This window comes from Pantherophis guttatus, chromosome 2 (genome assembly GCF_059756535.1).
Source record: "Pantherophis guttatus breed Tessera chromosome 2, ASM5975653v1, whole genome shotgun sequence".
NCBI classification, from domain to species: domain Eukaryota; kingdom Metazoa; phylum Chordata; class Lepidosauria; order Squamata; family Colubridae; genus Pantherophis; species Pantherophis guttatus.
Genome location: NC_142064.1, coordinates 27,185,833 through 27,204,084, shown reverse-complemented (window position 1 = coordinate 27,204,084; position 18,252 = coordinate 27,185,833). Strand labels below are relative to the sequence as shown.

At 37.3% G+C, this 18,252-nt stretch overlaps 1 protein-coding gene and 1 long non-coding RNA gene across 2 annotated transcripts in view; one reads left to right on the top strand and one right to left on the bottom strand.

Annotated features, from left to right (window-relative positions):
* The window catches only part of ITGA2 (integrin subunit alpha 2), a 77,064-nt gene that overhangs the window by 25,158 nt on the left and 33,654 nt on the right, over window positions 1-18,252 (bottom strand). The window contains exons 5-17 of the mRNA XM_034440857.3: window positions 16,721-16,835; window positions 14,216-14,343; window positions 12,585-12,733; window positions 11,772-11,922; window positions 9,855-10,020; window positions 7,985-8,058; window positions 6,701-6,836; window positions 5,791-5,936; window positions 5,441-5,584; window positions 4,492-4,695; window positions 3,938-4,074; window positions 1,752-1,891; window positions 461-612 (exon numbers count right to left, since the gene is read on the bottom strand). Of these exons, the coding sequence (XP_034296748.2) occupies window positions 461-612; window positions 1,752-1,891; window positions 3,938-4,074; window positions 4,492-4,695; window positions 5,441-5,584; window positions 5,791-5,936; window positions 6,701-6,836; window positions 7,985-8,058; window positions 9,855-10,020; window positions 11,772-11,922; window positions 12,585-12,733; window positions 14,216-14,343; window positions 16,721-16,835 (1,842 nt within the window). The remainder of the gene's footprint in view (window positions 1-460; window positions 613-1,751; window positions 1,892-3,937; window positions 4,075-4,491; window positions 4,696-5,440; window positions 5,585-5,790; window positions 5,937-6,700; window positions 6,837-7,984; window positions 8,059-9,854; window positions 10,021-11,771; window positions 11,923-12,584; window positions 12,734-14,215; window positions 14,344-16,720; window positions 16,836-18,252) is intronic.
* LOC132711506 (uncharacterized) lies at window positions 7,565-14,454 on the top strand. Its single transcript, XR_009622393.2, has 3 exons — window positions 7,565-7,637; window positions 12,917-12,974; window positions 14,278-14,454. It is a non-coding gene; the product is annotated as an uncharacterized LOC132711506 (long non-coding RNA).

Sequence of the window (18,252 nt, the reverse complement as noted above, 5' to 3'; positions counted from 1 at the left end):
CATTTTGGCCTGCACCTGGATGGCTGGAACTAGGAGGCATCTCCAGTTTGTGACAGTGCTTTGATTGGTCCATGTGATGGACTTGTGGTGTTGGGCAGGGACTTGAACTTTCCTTTGGGTGGGGAACACCTGGAAGCTTTCAGATTTGCGTTTTCCCAGATGTGCCAATATGACATCTGTAACAAAATGTAACTTTGAGGAAATTCAAGCCTTGGAGTTTTCTTTCGTTGGGGGTATTACTTGGAACCCTGACACTCACTGCCATCTTTACGCTGTTGCCCAAATCCAAACCTGAGTGAAAAATGGGCTAAAATGTCTGACCTTCATCTTCTAATGGCATCACATTATAGGAAATGTTTTGACAGCCTATTCAACTCAGGAAACTGAGTTAAGGACAAGAGTCCAAAAGTAGCTGCCTAGTTCTGATACTTCGTTTGGGTAATTCTGGGCTAGTTTTTACCTGCACATTAAAAATGTGATTCACACACGTCTTCAGAGAGTGGACTACGATGCTACCCTGCAGAGACCTCTCATTGTTTTCTTTAAATAATCCTCTAGAGGTAATGCGTGAAGATAAGAGATCCGCATCCAATGTTAGATTGTACCTAATATCTAAAGGTGAAAAAAATGATATAAGTGTCAAGATACAGCCTCAAGGTGCAAACCAACCTATTGTTTAACTGAGGGTAAAGCCCTCTATTCACTTTCATATATATTTCTATGCAAAAATTTTTACATTTATGAATGTAAAAAAAAAAAAAGAGAGAGAGATTCTCAGTCATGATAGCAACAAGAATTAACATGGTATTTTATTAAAAAAGTCCTCTAACCTGGACTATCCAGGTAGCACTAAATGTATTGGATTACAAATCCTATATGTCACAACACCAGTGCACAATTGGATGGCGCTGCTTTGGGAATATCGCCATGAACTAACACAGTGGCAAAATAATGAAATTGTTATGGGCAAAATACTGTGAAACACTTGAAATGTTTCAAATTTATTTTCATGTGCAGTCTAGTTTGAAAACAAGAAGATAAAATAATGGGGAAATATTCATCATTCCATAATGACATTGTTATTATTGAGATTTGACCAGTGGTGAAATGCATTTACCTTTGCTACTGGTTCATGAGTGCATGCACCTGTTCTGTGCATGCACAGAACCTTCTGCGCATGTGCAGAGGGTCAAAAACGGGACATAATGACGTCCCGGCGGGCAGACAGAGCCTCCTGCCGCCGATGCTACCAGTTCATGCGAGCCGGATAGATCCGGCCGGATTTCACCTCTGGATTTGACAACTAAAATATTCAAAAACTATTATTTTAATTGCTATTATTTAATTGCTGTTATTACTATCTGTTTTCCCCAAAATAAGACATTCCCTGATAATAAGCCCAATTGGGCTTTTGAGCACATGACAATAAGGCCAAGCGCTTATTTCAGGGTTCAAAAAAAATATAAGACAGGGTCTTATTTTCGGAGAAACACGTTAAGTACTGTATATTCAGAAATAATAGCAATTAAAATAATATACTTATGACAGTAGCAGTTAACCAGTGTGATTATTATATTTTTGGTAGAATTTGCAGCAATAAAGCCATTTACATTAAAATAAAAGTTACACATTTATTATGAATTTTGCATTGCATCCAGATTAGTTTGTGTGTATGACAGAGATAGAATGTTACTTAGCTGACAATTGCAAATGTCTCTAATGAAAGGAAATTAACTAAGGGAAATACTCACCCACTTTATCACCTGTATGGATAGGTCTAAAAGTTACACCAAAACATACATTTAAATCTATTTCTGTGTTCTTGTACTGCAGACTAATCTTCGTAGGAGTAGATAAAACATGTACAGTCACATTGGCTATACTCTGTGACCTGAAAGAGAGGCAGGCAGAGTTCTGTGAGACTGAGAAGTCATAAAAAAAAAGGGGGAGGGGGGAGGGAGAGGTGTTCCGACTTTATATCTAGAATTTACAGAATTAATTTTAAACAAAAAATAGCTGCAATCCTATTATTAGGGAATAAACTTCCCTGAGTATCTGATTTCAAAATTCATGATTAATTATGTATACACTAAACACAACAATTCTTTTAAATGTATCTTGAATAGACCCTAAAAGAATCTAATTCTAATAGAATGGCAAAAATTAAAAGGCTTTCATACATGCGCTAATGCATGTTGGAGGACAGCAAAAACTAAATATTTCGCTAACTGTAAATATCAACTTCCTGTCCAAGAACCTTGGTAGTACAGTGGTCTAAAGCACCCTGTTATTAAGACCAGCTGCCTGCAATTACTGCAGGTACAAATCTCGCCAGGCTCAAGGTTGACTCAGCCTTCCATCCTTTCTAAGGTAGGTAAATTGAGGCCCCAGTTGTGGGGGCAATAAGCTGACTTTGTATAAATATACAAAAGGATGAAGGCTATTGCTTAGCGCATTGTAAGCTGCCCTGAGTCTCTGGAGAAGGGCGGCATATAAATCAAATTTAAAAAAAAAATGTATCAGGGACATGCAGCACTTCAAACTGAAAAGCCAAAAGGTGCCTTGAGGGCCTGCTGTAGCATGTTTTCCTCTACATTTGCCACATGATCCCAGAATATGTGGGATATGTTTATAAAGATTTGGTATATAGAAAGGTTTATGAGTCTATTCCTATCTCCTCTGAAAATTCTTTTGCCTCTGAAACTGAAACACAACCACAATTGTATCTAATCTGAGCCACAGTGGCGCAGTAGTTAAAGTGCAGTACTGCAGGCTACTTTTGCTGACTGCCTGCAATTTGGCAGTTCAAATCTCACTAGGCTCAAGGTTGATTCAGCCTTCCATCCTTCGGAGGTTAGTAAAATGAGGACCCAGATCGTTGGGGGCAATATGCTGACTCTGTAAACCACTTAGAGAGGGCTGTAAAGCAGCACTAAGTGCTAAGTGCTAATCTTTCTTGAGAAGGTATGTTAATTTTTTTTCTTCCATTCAATCATGTCCAATTTTCAGAGACTGCGCAGAAGTCCCTGCAGAAGTGGTTTGCCATTGGCAACTTCCTAGGGCTGACAAAAAAGCAATTGGCTCAAGCCCGCTCAGATGGTTTCATGTCCAAGGCTGGATTTGAATTTATAGTTTCACAGTTTCTAGCTTGATGCTTTAACTCAGGGGTGTCAAAATGGCAGCCTGCAGGCTGGATGCGTCACACACAGGCCACACCCACCCCAGCTCTGTGAAGGGAAAAAAGTCACAATATGTCACGTGACAGCAATGTGATGCCACGAGTTTGACACCCGTGTTTTAACCACTATGCCAAACAGGCTCTCTAAGTTAAAGCTATCAAATGAGTCTTGAGTAAATTAGACACTGCCTTAACTTATCCTTTTTGCTCCTTATACTATATTGTTCAAAACCCCAATGTTTTTTCTTTTAATGGTTTAAGCCTGGTTTTAAGAACAACTTTTGATCGTACTGCTATCACTAACTTGCAGACATATTTCTTTGCACTTTACATTTGCTCAAGCCCTGTATTGTCTCACTCAAAGTGGCCAGTCCAGCTGTTGGATAAAAGATTCAGATCTGTAGCATTGATTACTGAATCTTGTTATGAGAAGCAAAAGCAGGAAATAAAAGAGATTTATGGTTGAATGTTCAAAATGCTATTGATTACATTTTAACTATGCTAATACATCTTTTCTGGATCTTTTTCTAAATGCCAATTGGATTGTGATGAAATACATATTTGAAGGATAACATCTGACCATTGTGGTGGACCAAATCTTCTGATGATCCAAATTAAATCTGAGTCTAGCTGTATGAATGGATAAATTCATTTTATATGCAGTGTGTCAATCAGAATACAGTCTGGAGGAAAGCTAACTCAAGTGAGGAGGTTCTTCCTTTAAGGTGTTCTTTATTTCCTTAAAAATCTTCTACTCACCAGAGCTGAATTACATTTCCATTGGCACCCACAGATACATCAGTAATTCCATCATCATTTAAATCAATATGGCCATCTATTGATCTTCCAAAATACTGGAGTTTCTGAGCAAATGCAGGGTTCGATCCAGAAATTTTCTGAAGGGTTAAAAGCAAAACAGGAATGTTGACAAACTGAACAGATATTAAGCAATGTCACAATCAAAGTAGCAATATCAGATGGCATTGAAAAAGTATACAAAAGTACATAGTTTAAAAAAAAACCCATCTGGCTTTTAAACACAATATAAATGAAATTATTGCCTTTCAATTGATCTTAGACTATAAGGCCATCCATATGAGAAATTCCATGATTGGCAATTCATCAGCGAACACACTGGAATGATAAAAATGAAGCCAGCTGAAATATTAACTACGGTACTTACCTGCCAATGTCAATATATATAACAAAATAAAATTTCTGCAAATTTGGAAAAAAGTGTTTAGGCAAAGAACAAAAAAATAACATATCCTAAATCAAAACTATTCTGCACAATAGAGCATCATACTCCTTACCTGGGAATACTTAGCGTGCAACGTCTTTTGTTTGCCATTGTAAACGTATATAGCACCAGTATTCTCGTTTTCTAATGGTGCTCCAACTACCACATCATTAAAGCCATCCAAATCAATATCAGAAACAGCAGTGATAGCAGATCCATACTGAGCATTTTCCAGTCCTTCAGGACCTTCCAGTACTTCTCGTTTGTCCAAAATTCCCTTTGATAAAAGATCAAAATGAATGGAAGTGAAACACAAGGAAATTTATGTTAGTGTTCTATTAATTTATTAACTTAAGATTCTGATACTCAAATAGATTTTTTTAAAAATAAATATAAGGAGCATTGGAAAAAACTTGTGGGAAAACCTGGTATTGTGGTATGGAAGTTAGCCATTTTACAGAATGCTTTGTGTGTTTTTAAATGTTTTAAATGTTTTTGCTTTTAAAATAGTAACAGAAAAAGAAACAAAACACAAAGATAATGATAATATAAATATAAAGTTTCCAAAAGATGCCCTAATTAATTCATGAGCCATGATCCAAACTTCAAAAGAAATATAGTGATTTATTAGGAGCAACATTCCGGCAATACTCGGATGCAATCAGGACTGATCCCACGTAGATTTACGTTCCCCTATGACCCTGACTCTCCCCTCCCCCCTGGCCATGTCATAAATCACATTCTCCAATTAACCACTTTGGCTGGCTGTGAAACCTAACACCCTCCTTCTGATTGCGGTCAGAAAAATGTATGGAATTCACTTCAGTTCTCCCTCCCTCCTGCTCATGGCAACTTGAAAGCTTTGCAAGTTGACAATAAATACATACAATCCCAAATAAAAAATGCATACAATTGCTTTTAAAAAAGAAAAAAATAAGAAAAAAGAAAAACAAAACATTAAATGTTCATTAGATAAATATATTGTAATTATTGTAATGATATCTTATACATTTTACAGGTACCTTTGTGACCGTGAACATGTAGACTCTTCCTTCTTCTTTTTTAAAATTATTCATAAACATGGGTGCCCCAACCAACAACACATCTGTTATGGAGTCTCCATTGATATCAACAGAGCACACCACACTGCCAAAATAAGAGCCAATCTGAAATGACACAATCAATTGCTATCAAACGGGGCAGAGAAGCCATTACTTTGTAAGAAATTTATGTGAACATTGAAAACGTGTGAAACTATCATTACGAAAATAAAAATTTGTTATAAAGTCTACTTTAAAAGCAAATTCTTTTTTCAGGACAAAGAGAATAAACGCACCATTGTGCAAACTTAGCATTAAAATGCAGCACTTGCCTGCTCTCCTCTTTGAGAGTCAATGACGATTATCTTGCCAGAGTCATCAACCTGATAAACCACAACTCTGCCAGTGTAATTAGAACGGGGAGCACCAGCAACATAATAGACTGAGTTTCCCATGGAAAGAACAGCAAGAGAATAACCTGAAAGTCCAAATTATAGTTATAAGGACTTAGAAATATTTATAAATGGGATAGATCAAGATGTTAAACCTATACTGATTAGTTTAAATTTGTAAATTTATTTTAAAACTTTATTTAGTTACCTAATGCTTAAATGCTGCTGAGAAGTTTCAGTACTGAACTCTTAGGAAATTTTCCCCAGCCTAATCCTTCTAGACCAGTGATGGTGAACCTATGGCACGTGTGCCAGAGATGGCATGCAACACCCTCTCTGTGGGCATGTGAGCTGTTGCCCTCCTCTGCACATGCACAGGGTCTCTGTCTACATATGCGCGGGGTGTGTGTGTGTGTGCGTGTGCATCCACATACATGGGGGTTGGGCACATGTGGGGGAACTCATGTGCATGCACAGGGGTGTGGGACACATGCAGGGAGCACGTGCATGCACAGGGGTGGGGCGCATGACTGGGGCCATGCACACATTGCATTCTGGGGGTTCAGGGGCGCACGCACGTATTTGCGCATGCACGCTTTGGGCACTTGGTCCGGAAAAGGTTAGCCATCATTGTTCTAGACCTATCTTCTAAAACTGGTGCCAACGTCCAGATATTTCTGGACTATAACTCCCAGAATTCACTGGGAAATAAGGATGGAGAAATCTTGTCTAAGACAGTGATTTTTAACTGAATTCAGTCATTAATTCATTGCCTTTTAAAAGAACTAAATTAATCTTCAGCTACATTGGACAAATATTCTACTGAAGCTTTTTGAATTAGTGCTCTCACCTAAGTAGGAGTTCCGACTGTTTTGCAAAACATTTTGAAATGTTGTATTGGGATATATAGTGTCTTTTCGTCCTCTCTTCTGGACCACTGTTCCAGTCCATTCATAGGCCCCAACAGCACCCAACATCAGCACGTCCTTAAGAGGAAACCAAATCAAGGCAAATAATTAAATGTGCTTCATTTAAAAGCTTCTAGTGATGCAGTTAAAATATCGTGAGTAGTGCTCACTTTGTCTAAGTCAGAGACTTCTAATGTATCCTGTGCAGTTTACTCCATTCTTTATTCTAAGTAGCAATACTTTCCACTGTCATAACTGATTGTTCTTGGAATGGGAGGTGCAGGTGTCATAGGCTAAACACATTTTTCTCCCACCACCTTGGAAATTTAATCCCATGCAACATTGAAAAGGATAATCACATGGGCAGACTGAATTACATGCCTTACCTGACTATTTTTACAGGTATATTATTAATTCATGTTATTTGTACCTGCCTGAAAATCCCATGTACATATTACCATCTATGGCAGTGTTTCTCAACCTTGGAAGCTTGAAGATGGGTGGACTTTAACTCCCAGAATCCCCCAGCCAGCGCTGCTGGCTGGGGGATTCTGGGAGTTGAAGTCCACCCATCTTCAAGCTACCAAGGTTGAGATACACTGATCTATGGGAACGGATTCAACATTAATCTGTTACTGATGTCATAATAGGAGACCATTATGTCTTAATCATATCTTTGGTCTGTCTAAGGCAGGGGTGTCAAACTCACGTTGTTACGGAGGTGTCACATGGCATATCGGGACTTTTTTCCCCTTCGCTAAACCAGGCGTGGGTGTGGCCAACGTGTAACACATCCGGCCTATGGGCAGGGAGTTTGACAGCCCTGGCCTAAGGGAAGCAGTGATAATACCAAGTCATTATTGGCTTCTAATCTTCTAGGTAATTACTAGCCAGTCTCATATCTGTTTTGAGTAAGATTCTAGAATGGTGGCAGTGCCACAACTTCAGATTTCCTGAACATAGAAAAAGGTCTTGGAGGTTTGCTGTTCTTTATTCTTCGCATTGGTTTTAATCTTATTATTATAAGCAGATTAAAAGCTATTCAAAGTCTTCTCTGGAATGGAATATAAAACTAAGTCAAACAAATAAACTGATCCAGTCTTAATCCAAGTTAAACCCTTTTGGAGGGGGTGAAAATGTTCCAATTTAAATTGGCATTCCCAAAACAATTTTGATGTTCAGTGTTGGTCGCATCCCAATACATTTTGTTATAGTATCTCCGTTACCTTTTGACGTGAATAAGCAGCACTGAAACCCACTTGTGACATTTCCATCTGGAATAAATCACCTTGATCAGTACCTAGTGAGAAGGAAAAAAATATATAATTCATATACTTAACACTACTGTTCTAAACAACAAACAAGGATATTACATAGAAATAAGACATGGTTTTCAAGAAACAATCGAGATCCAATTTTAAAAAATGGCATGGTAGTTTAGTGGTGAAGACGCTCTCCTTCCACTCAGAAGATTGAGAGTTCAATCCTAGGTAGCAGCCTAGTTGTTTTTCTCCTATGGTGCAAAGAAAAAAAATATCTGTTGCCAATTCTCCAGAGGCATCAGGAACGGTATCTGGCCAGTTCCACCCAGTCACTCTGTCTCTACCCTGAATATGGACTTCAGGGTCATAAAAGGAGAGTTTTAATTGAGATACAATAAGGACTGCAGACTTAAGATACAGGCTTTCATCCATACTTGAATATTTTAAATATCTACATAAGTATCCAGTCATAGTAACAGAGTTGGAAAGGGGGCATTTATGCTAATGAGCCCCACATTCTGCTCAAAGCAGGAATCCAGATTAAAGCATCCAAGATATACGTTTGTCCATCTACTGACAAATCTAGCAATCTAGCCTGCTTTATCCCCAACATTTTTGATCTTATGTCTTTTCTCTCACTCGCATGTAATGGATTGTGCGCTATTTGTTTCTGGCTTGGGTATGCATTCCATCTGTTTTTTGCTTCAGTCCTTCACAGTTTTAGGGTTTGCACACACAGGGTTTACATGTGTGTGTGTATGTATGTATGTGCAAAAGAGAAATGGTATATCCTGTATATAAAAATGAGTTAGGGATCAACTGCATTTAGAACTGAGATATTTTATTTGAAAGGTAATTAATTTTAACCAGTAGGTTTAATTTATTATTTTTGCCATTGGTATTCTTTGTTAAAATACAATTTTGGGCCTGCTCATATGCACCCAGATATACAAATGTATTACATCTGTAGGCAGAGAACCATTCCCAAAATAATTTTAAAGAGAGAGCTGCAAATCCTACTGTATTTTTCAGAGTATAAAACACATCAGAGTATAAGTTTTTTGGGAGGAAAATAGGGGGAAAAAATTCTGCCTACCTTCATCTGGTCCCAGCACATTAGTTCGCTCACTGGTTTTGAGGTTGGGGCTGGTTGGGGCTGTGCTTCTAAAGCACAGCTGATTGTTGGAGGGAGCAGCAATTAGAAAAGCAGGCAAAGCATAGAAGATTGCTTTGCTTGCATTGGTGCTGAAAAACAGCTTCAAAAGCACAGCTGATCCTTGGAGGGAGCTCCAGTGACTGAAGAAGGCAAAGCGTGGAAGGGGTAAGAGAAGGCAGCAGCTGTTCTGGATAGCCATTTTGGGCACCGCGTGGGGTTACATTCAGAGTATAAGATGCACCCAAATTTTCAGCCTCCTTTAGGAGGGAAAAAGTGTGTCTTATAGTCGAAAAATACGGTAATTGACAGGGCAATGTGTAGGAGTTTCAGGGGGCTTATAAGCTTGATTTTTCTTTGGGTGGGGAGGAATTACCAGACCTTGTTATTTCAGGTAAATATGATACTATGCAATGCAACAGAAAATCTGCGTTATTGTTTTAAAAAAATAATAGTTGGGAGATATTGATAAATATTTTTAGGAACATTTACATGTTTGCTGATTTTTTAAAAAATACTAAATCCTATTTTTGTTCTCTGTTTATTATAAATTGTCTATACTTTCTCCTATAGATAGCATTTGCCTTTAATAACTCAACAACTCATCATGCAAATATACAGAGTCTGGTCATCATATATTTTGCATTTTTACATGTAGTTTAAAAACAGTATATTTGTTACCTTCTAAGCTGAAAATTCGTTCCCCCAGTGTTCCTGCTTTTTCTAAAAGCGCTTGCTCAGAGGACACATTAAAAAAAAAATTTGATGTAGGCTGGCTAGCAATTGCTTTGATTTCTTCGATCAGATTTTTAGTATCCTTGTCATTTCTAATTAAATATCCTAATACCTAGGAAAATATAAGAATGAAAAAAACATATGTAAAGAAATGCAAAAAGAGACTATATAAGGAATCTGAAATATTGTGCATTTGTTATGTGCTTTCTTCTTTTATTCCTTTAACCAATTCAGTGTTTTAAAATTGTTGGCAATGAGAGATCAATGAAACAGTTATTTGTTTTCTTTTAAATAAAGTTATTTTCTCCCTTCACTAAGCACACAGTAATGAGAATTAAAGATGTGTGAAGAAAATTTTTTAAATGAGAGGTACAACTCAGGGGTGGGTTCTAAAAATTTTTACTACCGGTTCTGTGGGCGTGGCTTATTTTGTGGGCGTGGCTTGGTGGGGAGGTAATGTGACTGGGTGGGCATGACCAAGTTTTTTTTTTTTTTACTTTTAAAAGCATTTTTTCTACAACCTTAAGAGGTTGCAGAAAAAAATACTTTTAGAAGCCTCTGACGATCAGGCAACTCAGCTGGGATCGCCAGAGGCTTTTAAAGGCTTTTTTTCCCCTACAACCTCTTCGGCTGATGAAGTTTGTAAAAAAATACTTTTAAAAGCTTCTGACGATCCCAGCTGAGCCGCGTGATCGTCAGAGGCTTTTTTTTTTTTTTTTTTTTTACTTTTAAAAGCATTTTTTCGGCCAAAGAGGTTGTAGAAAAAATGCTTTTAAAAGTAAAAAAAAAAAGCCTCTATGAGGTGAGTGGGTGGGGTAAGCGTGCGGCCACCAGGCCGGGAACACGTTCAGGGCATGGCCAGCCAATGTTATTACCGGTTCTCTGAACTACTACAAATTTTTACTACCGGTTCTTGTGAACCGGTGCAAACCGGGAGCAACCCACCACTGGTACAACTCCTTCAACCAAATGCCTCTTTTCTCAGGATCATGCTACACTTTTGGGGGCAACCATGCAATCCTGAGAAAAGATGTAGCTATTTAAAGAGTTGCAGATGGTGTTCGGTAAGGAGCTTTATGCTTTCTGAAGCCCTTTTTTGCCTTTGATTTCAAAATGCTACATGATTATTCTTTACTGACTATACATTCACCTAGAGCAGTGTTTCTCAATCTCAGGAACTTAAGTGTATGAACCTCAACTCCCAGAATCTCACACATCTTAACATTCTTGAGGTTGAGAAACACTGATCTACAGCAAGGGTGTCAAGCATGTGGGCCAGATGCGTTACATGCAGGCCACCCCCACCCCAGCTCCGCAAAGGGGAAAGTGTCATGTGACAGCAATGTGATGTGGCAAGTTTGACATCCATGATCTAGAGTATCAGAGCAACATAGTTTTTATTCAATTTTCCCTCAAGGCATATGGCAATAAACCTATTTAAGGAGCTTTATGCAGAGGAAACCTGATGCAACAGAACTCTCAAATGCACAACTAAGATGTAGGCTGGGTCCTGGGTGGGATGGCCATGTTTACCAAAAGAAGAACTGACTTCTTTGAGGACATGGCTCTGGATTTATCAAGAGGTGAGTAGATCTTCAGTCAAGATCTTAAAAGACAGAAGATAATTAAAGGCAATTTTATTTTTCTGGGCCTTGATTCTTAGAAAGATTTATTAGCATATGTCTTGGGGAAAAATTGATTTATAATTTGATTTATTACTATTGTTGCTTCATACGTATTAAAATGCAACCAGAGTCTTTTGATTTGAGTGTGCTATAAACATTTTAAAACTTTTTTAAAAAAATGTTTTATTTATACAAGACTAACAGAAACTAAAGTGGCAAGAATGAAATCTTTACTTACAGCTATGCCAAACCTTGTGATATTATCCGCATTGCATTTTGTTATTACTTCTTGCAACTTTGAGCCATCGTGCGATTCACCATCTGTAACAACCACCATGACTTTGGAGGCTGTTGGTCGCCCACCTGCTTCTTTTGAGAAAGCATGTTGCCTGCAATAAACCACAGATGCAATTCACATGACACGAATCTTGCTTTTTATACATGATTTCATTACCAGTTTTCCCTAGCAACAAAATAAAGTTCGAGGGCAGGGGGGAGACAGTAACCTTTTGGTACAAAAATAATTATTCCAATATCACTTTAATCTGGGATCAGTAACCAATGGAACCCATGGGGCCACAGGAATTCATTTTGGATCTTCTCAAGTCCCTAGGATCAGGCTGTTGAAATTCAACAGGAAACCATCAAATTGCAAAGATGCTTGTTCCTCATGATTATCAGAAGAAAATCAAAGTCAGAAGATGTGTAAGGTGTTGGACTAGCTTAATACACCTAAAAAATGCATAGATTGCATTGTAAGCCGCCCTGAATCTCCGAAGAAGGGCGGCATATAAATCAAATTAAAAATAAATAAATAAATAAATAAATAAAAAGATCCCAGTCCATCCAAGCAAGTAAAAACCCTAAAAGTCCTATCCAAAACTGGCCATCTTTCTTGATTTTAAAAAAGGCTTTTTCATGCCAAATGATTAGTCCCCATATTTTAAACATGCTCTCGTATATAGATCTGTTGGCATTAACAGCCCTCAGATTTCTTTAGTATTAAAAAGAATACCCATTTACCAGAACTGCCCATTACTTTAAGGTTTACCTTGCATACTCAATGGCTTCGAATGTATTAGTTTGAATCCCTCCATCTTGAAAGGTTTTTGACATTGCATGTTCAACTTCTTTTTTGTCAATGTAGGTATTAAGGTCGAAAACAACTCTTGGGTAAGTGCCATACTGAATTAAGCCTACCTGAAATAATTGTTAAAAGAAATAAAAAGAAGAGTATAATCAACTAGCTTCATTAATCTGTTTCTCTGCATTATATGAAATGTAGGTTTATTTTTCAATTTGTGCATAAACTGAAACTTTCTTACTATGGCTGTATCTTATGGATGCAAAACGTTAACATTTAATCTTTTCAATACACTGCAGGCCAACTCCTGCTTCCAAGAATAGTTTCTGAGGACTATGGAATTCAGTAATAAACCAGGTAAATGGAACTTCTAGAATAAAAACTATTTTGGTAGAAACAGTTTTAGAAGATTTTCCATATCAATCAATTTTCTGCTCTGATCTGGCAACATCTGGAATGTGATATCAAAGGACATTGTAGATGGATTGCACCATCCAAAGTTCAGCGTTACATTTCATGCAGCAAAAGTGTTTTTTATTAGTACAAAGGCTTCCAATATACACAAACCAATGACTGAGAAGGGAACACTTGCTTTTATAACCAAGAAGGTAACTTCCATTCAAAACTGGATTAAAATTATTTCTGAATATTGATTCCAAGAAAACATGGTAACACCATGGACACAAAGTTGAAGCTTTACATATTTCTTGCAAATATTTTTTATCACCATCCATCATGCTAACTTACCGTTTAATTATGCTACCCTGAATAGCCATAATTGGTCGGGTTCATACAATTTCTTAAAGCAAAACAAGATCAACCATAGTATAACTTAGTGGGTGCTATGAACCAGAGAGTACTCTACTAATAAACTTCAGGGGGGGAAATGAATTCAAAGTCTCCATAAAAATTGGATGTCTTTATAGCAATGATAATATTGGCCCATTTCTTCTCTTCAGAGGTATTTCATCAGGCAAGGTCAATGATTTGCAGGCCAATCTGATACCATTATCAATGAAATAATGCATTAGAGCAGAAGTAAAGATGTGTTAATGCACTTGTCCCTTATTTTCTAAGATGCAGTCAAAAACAACAAACATGCATTTGTCTCAGCTGGAACAAAAATGCATAAAAATATGGAAAGGAAAAACTAGTACTAATATTATGAGGCCCCCTCTATTTATCTTGGGAGAAATAGAGACCTAGTAGTAATTTGATGATAGCAATAGCCCTTAGACTTATATATCATCCCATAGTGCTTTATAGCACTTTCTGAGCAGTTACAAATGTAAGCATATTGCCCCCAATAATCTGGGTCCTCATTTTACTGACCTCAGAAGGATGGGAAGCTAAATCAAGCTTGAACCCCGTTAGGATCAAACTCCTGGAGGCAGACAGCAGAGTTTGTCTGCAATATTGCATTATAATCACTGCTCCACCAAGGCTCTTCAGCTTTAATTCTTGTATTGTGTTATTTTGTTTTTTCTGCTTCTCATGCTAAAACTGCAGGAAAAAAAAGTCTTCAGGGCTAAGGAAAATAAATATTGGTCAAGGAGCCAAAATCTACATCTGCATTTATATTGTTTTAATTTGCTTACCTGTGTTTTGGTTGGCCCTATATCTAAACCTTGAACGAATTTTTTCAAAAATTCTTTCACAGCATCCCATGGATAAATACTGTTTGACTCATCACATATGATCACCAAATCAACGGCTGAAGAACAGTCTGAAAAGAAGAGGGTAGAAATCATGTTTCTCTAACAATTCTCTCCTTTGAAACCTGTGCCACTTGGTGTTAAAACATTTACAGAGTTAAATTAAAACTGCATGGAAACGATTTTTGCTACTTGCATTTAAATTTCTCTATGGAGATTCTCAGTCATCCAGGTCATGGTTGTTCCAAAGGTGCTTTTTCAGGAGGCAACTTTTTTGTTTTTCTTTGAAGCCGTTTCGCTTCTTATCCAAGAAGCTTCTTCGGCTCTGGCTGGCTGATGGGGAATGGAAGGATTTATATTCCTTACAGACAGCTGGTCATTTGCATTCTTTTAGAAAGTCTTTGAGGCCATTTGGAGGTTTATCTGAGTAGTGCAAAGAGAAGCGAAATGTCTTCAAAGAAAAACAAGAAACTCCAGAAAAAGCACCTTTGGGACAACCATGACCTGGATGACTGAGAATCTCCATAGACATTTAGCTATGAACTTTGGGATGAACACCTTTTGAATGATGCGGGAATATCAACGAATTTCCAGAAAAACTGCAGGCTACAGGAACCATTTGCACTTCAGTTTGAGATGCAGACAACCCAGACTCATCCCCAACAGCCTGCGCCTTTCTTCAACAGTGAAGGGACACAGAGCAGGAAACTTCCTGCAGCCAAGAAGGCTCCGAACACCCATTTGCACTACTCAGGTGACCCTGAGGACATAGATAAACCTCCAAGTGGCCTCAATGACCCTCTAAAAGGATGCAACCGACCAGCTGTCTGCAAGGAATATAAATCCTTCCATTCCCCACCATCCAATCAGAGCTGAAGAAGCTTCTTTGGATGAGAAGCAAAATGTCTTTAAAAAAAAAATAAGAAAGTGTAGTTGCCTCCTGAAAATTATATTTAAATTCCATTGACTCTAACAATGAAGTAGTGTCAATAGCGCAAGAAGAATATCCTTAATATATTGAAAGGAAAGCTGCCTTATTCAAGTAAGGAGAAACCACTATCTCCATTTTTAAGAGAAGAAAAGATACAGGTAGTATCTTGTTTTGTAGTGGAATGGAAGGACTAAAAAACATTCCCAGGTCAGTCAGAGACAGCTTTATCTAGTTTAATGACCACAATTGGGAGCAGCAACTCGGTCATTGAGCAAAAGTAGGTGCTGTGTGAAACTGCAACTATGCTAGTGATCAAAACTTTCCTTTGCTTTATAGATCTGTGAAGGTAGGAAATATGAGGATTTGCCAGAATCACCATCCTAACTGCAAATGGTCACTAAATAAGACCTCTAAATGAGGACTACTTGTATTCTTTTCAGAATTACAGGACATTGTGAAGTGGAAAGCACAGAGATTTAACTCTTTCCGTGCTAAGTGCAATAAACTTCAATCCTATTCCTGCCACCACTCCCCTCCGGAAGCTATTTGACCTCTCAAAAAGCTAGAGAGAGAAGATATTGAAAAAGATTAGGAAGAGAAATATTGTGTAGTGGGCTTCAGTAGGCAAGAACCAGACCAGCGTAGCTACAATAGCATTTATTGACTCAAAACTTGAACTGAGGAACAGCAGGCAAATGGCTGTAATTTATACTCTAGGCCCACAGGGCCTTAACTGATCATAATCCTTGAAAAAGCCTGCCCAAATATGAACACTCAAAGTTTCCCTCGAAAACAGTTGGAGCTAACAGTGAGGTTCATCTAAAGGTTAGTTTCAGTTTAGCAGGGTTAACAGTTAGGGTCATCTAAAGGTTAGTTTCACTTAGCAGGGCTTAACACAACTATATACATTCAATACATAACAAGAAAGATAATTACATTTATATGGATGTTTGCTATGATCATTCAATATGTAAATGCTAAATACTAAAACATAATATGAAGCCTTGCTTTTTTCTATATTATTTTGTTAGTTACCACTTAAAAGTGGTTCAGTATAATTGCTCACCTAAATTTAAAATATAAAAGATTTTTAAATTCCCCAAATAATATGGGCAAGAGGCCAAAGGTACTATTAAACATTTCTATAATCACAGCAATTAGCCACCAATCACAATGGTCTAAACATATAAAAAATTCTAGCAAAAATAAGTATTGTTAAATATCTCTCTCATGAGATCTAGAGACTAACATTTCTAGTCCAAAGGGCACATGAAACATTCATCATACTTAAAGGCTGCACCACTTATCCTATATTAAGCTGTCAAATATGGGTTGCAGAAATCTTGGTGATTGTTAGATGGCAACAATGAGATTCAAATAGCTCTAAATGCTTCTGCCACCTAGTAGTCACCTGGATTTTTGCAATCCAAATCTGGCGATCCTCTGTTTCATGCATTTATTATGTCTCCTTTTTCAAACATCTCTTATAATAAATGTGTTGATACTTATTGCCTTACTTTGCACTGCAGGTGAAAAACTTCTCAGGATCTGAAAACTGGGACCGAATTCAGAACAGATTCCTGTTGCATAGTACTGGCTTCCACACTGTTGAGCCCACAAAGGACCACATGCCTTAAAAACAAAAAGAGAAATAATATTCTAAGGCAAAACCAAAAATACAGCATCCGACAGTAGAGCAGACATAACTTTGATCTCTTTTTTCATCTATTTGCCTAGCACCTTCAGGTCTGCTGGCGTTAGCCCATTTCCTTTGATGGGTATTCCCCATTGTATGTTTGTTTATTCTCTTGTAATCCCTTCCTCTCAAATTTCTCCACTCTGCAAGGCAAATGGGAAATGGGTCGTGCACTGGAGAGATTGTCTAATTTTTTTTCTTTTTTCTTTTTTTTTCCTTTGCATTCTCCTGTACCTGACTCTTGCTTTTTCTCCCCCTCCTCTACCTTGCAGAGCAGAGAAATTGAAGTGGAAAGGATTACAAGAAAGTGATCAGGCATATAATGGGGAATATACCATATGAACTAGTTGTGCAGTCTTCTTAGTTTAAACCTGCAATGTTCAGTTTTCCTTCTCTTCAAAAACGAACCAAAAACAAACAAACAAAAAAGATAGTGACAAATTAACAGAAAAAAGCAGAACTCAAGGCAGTTTTTAAATTGCTATTAAAAGTATTTATTTATTAAGAACAACACACAACATTAATCACCTATGTGTATAGATGAATTGGATCAGGAAGACTTTTGTGATTGGTTTAGGGGAGGATTGGGGAACCCTGAGCACTTCTAACAGGACTAAAAATTGAATTACATCACAAACCAAGGATGGCCAACATCTGGCTAAACTCCAACAAAGTTGTTGAACTTCTGAAAATATTTATATTGCCGTGTGCATAACTTTACAATGCATCCGCTTTTAGTAGTTCCCATAAATGCTGCACTATGTTGGAATAGTCTCTGTAGTATAGGAAACATTATCCACAACGCAAGGAAGTCATAAGGGACTTAATTTTGTGTGTCTGCAATATATAAACTAAACCTACTGAACTGCACTTTTCAAGACTATGTAAATAATGTACTCTAAAAGGTTTCTCCAAACGTAAGTTCAAATCGCATTATCAGTAAGCACAAAAAATGTTGCTGGGACTGCAAAAGTGAACTCTACTTTTAAGTTTGCTTCCTCAGACCTCATGCATTGGCATTAAATACATATGCAAATTAAATTAAATTAAATTTAGAATTTAATTCTCAGGATTAGATTTATTACTATAACCATGTCACTTGTAATTTTCAATTTATATTGTTTTTGTTTCCTAGTACAATTTGATAGCTTATTAGTAACCTTGACTATTACTAAGTGTTGTATCTTTTTATTCTTGATGAATGTATTTTATTCTCCTTATATACACTGAGAGCATATACACCGAAGACTAATTCCTTGTGTGTCCAATCACACTTGGCCAATAAAGAATTCTATTCTATTCTATTCTATTCTATTCTATTCTATTCTATTCTATTCTATTCTATTCTATAGA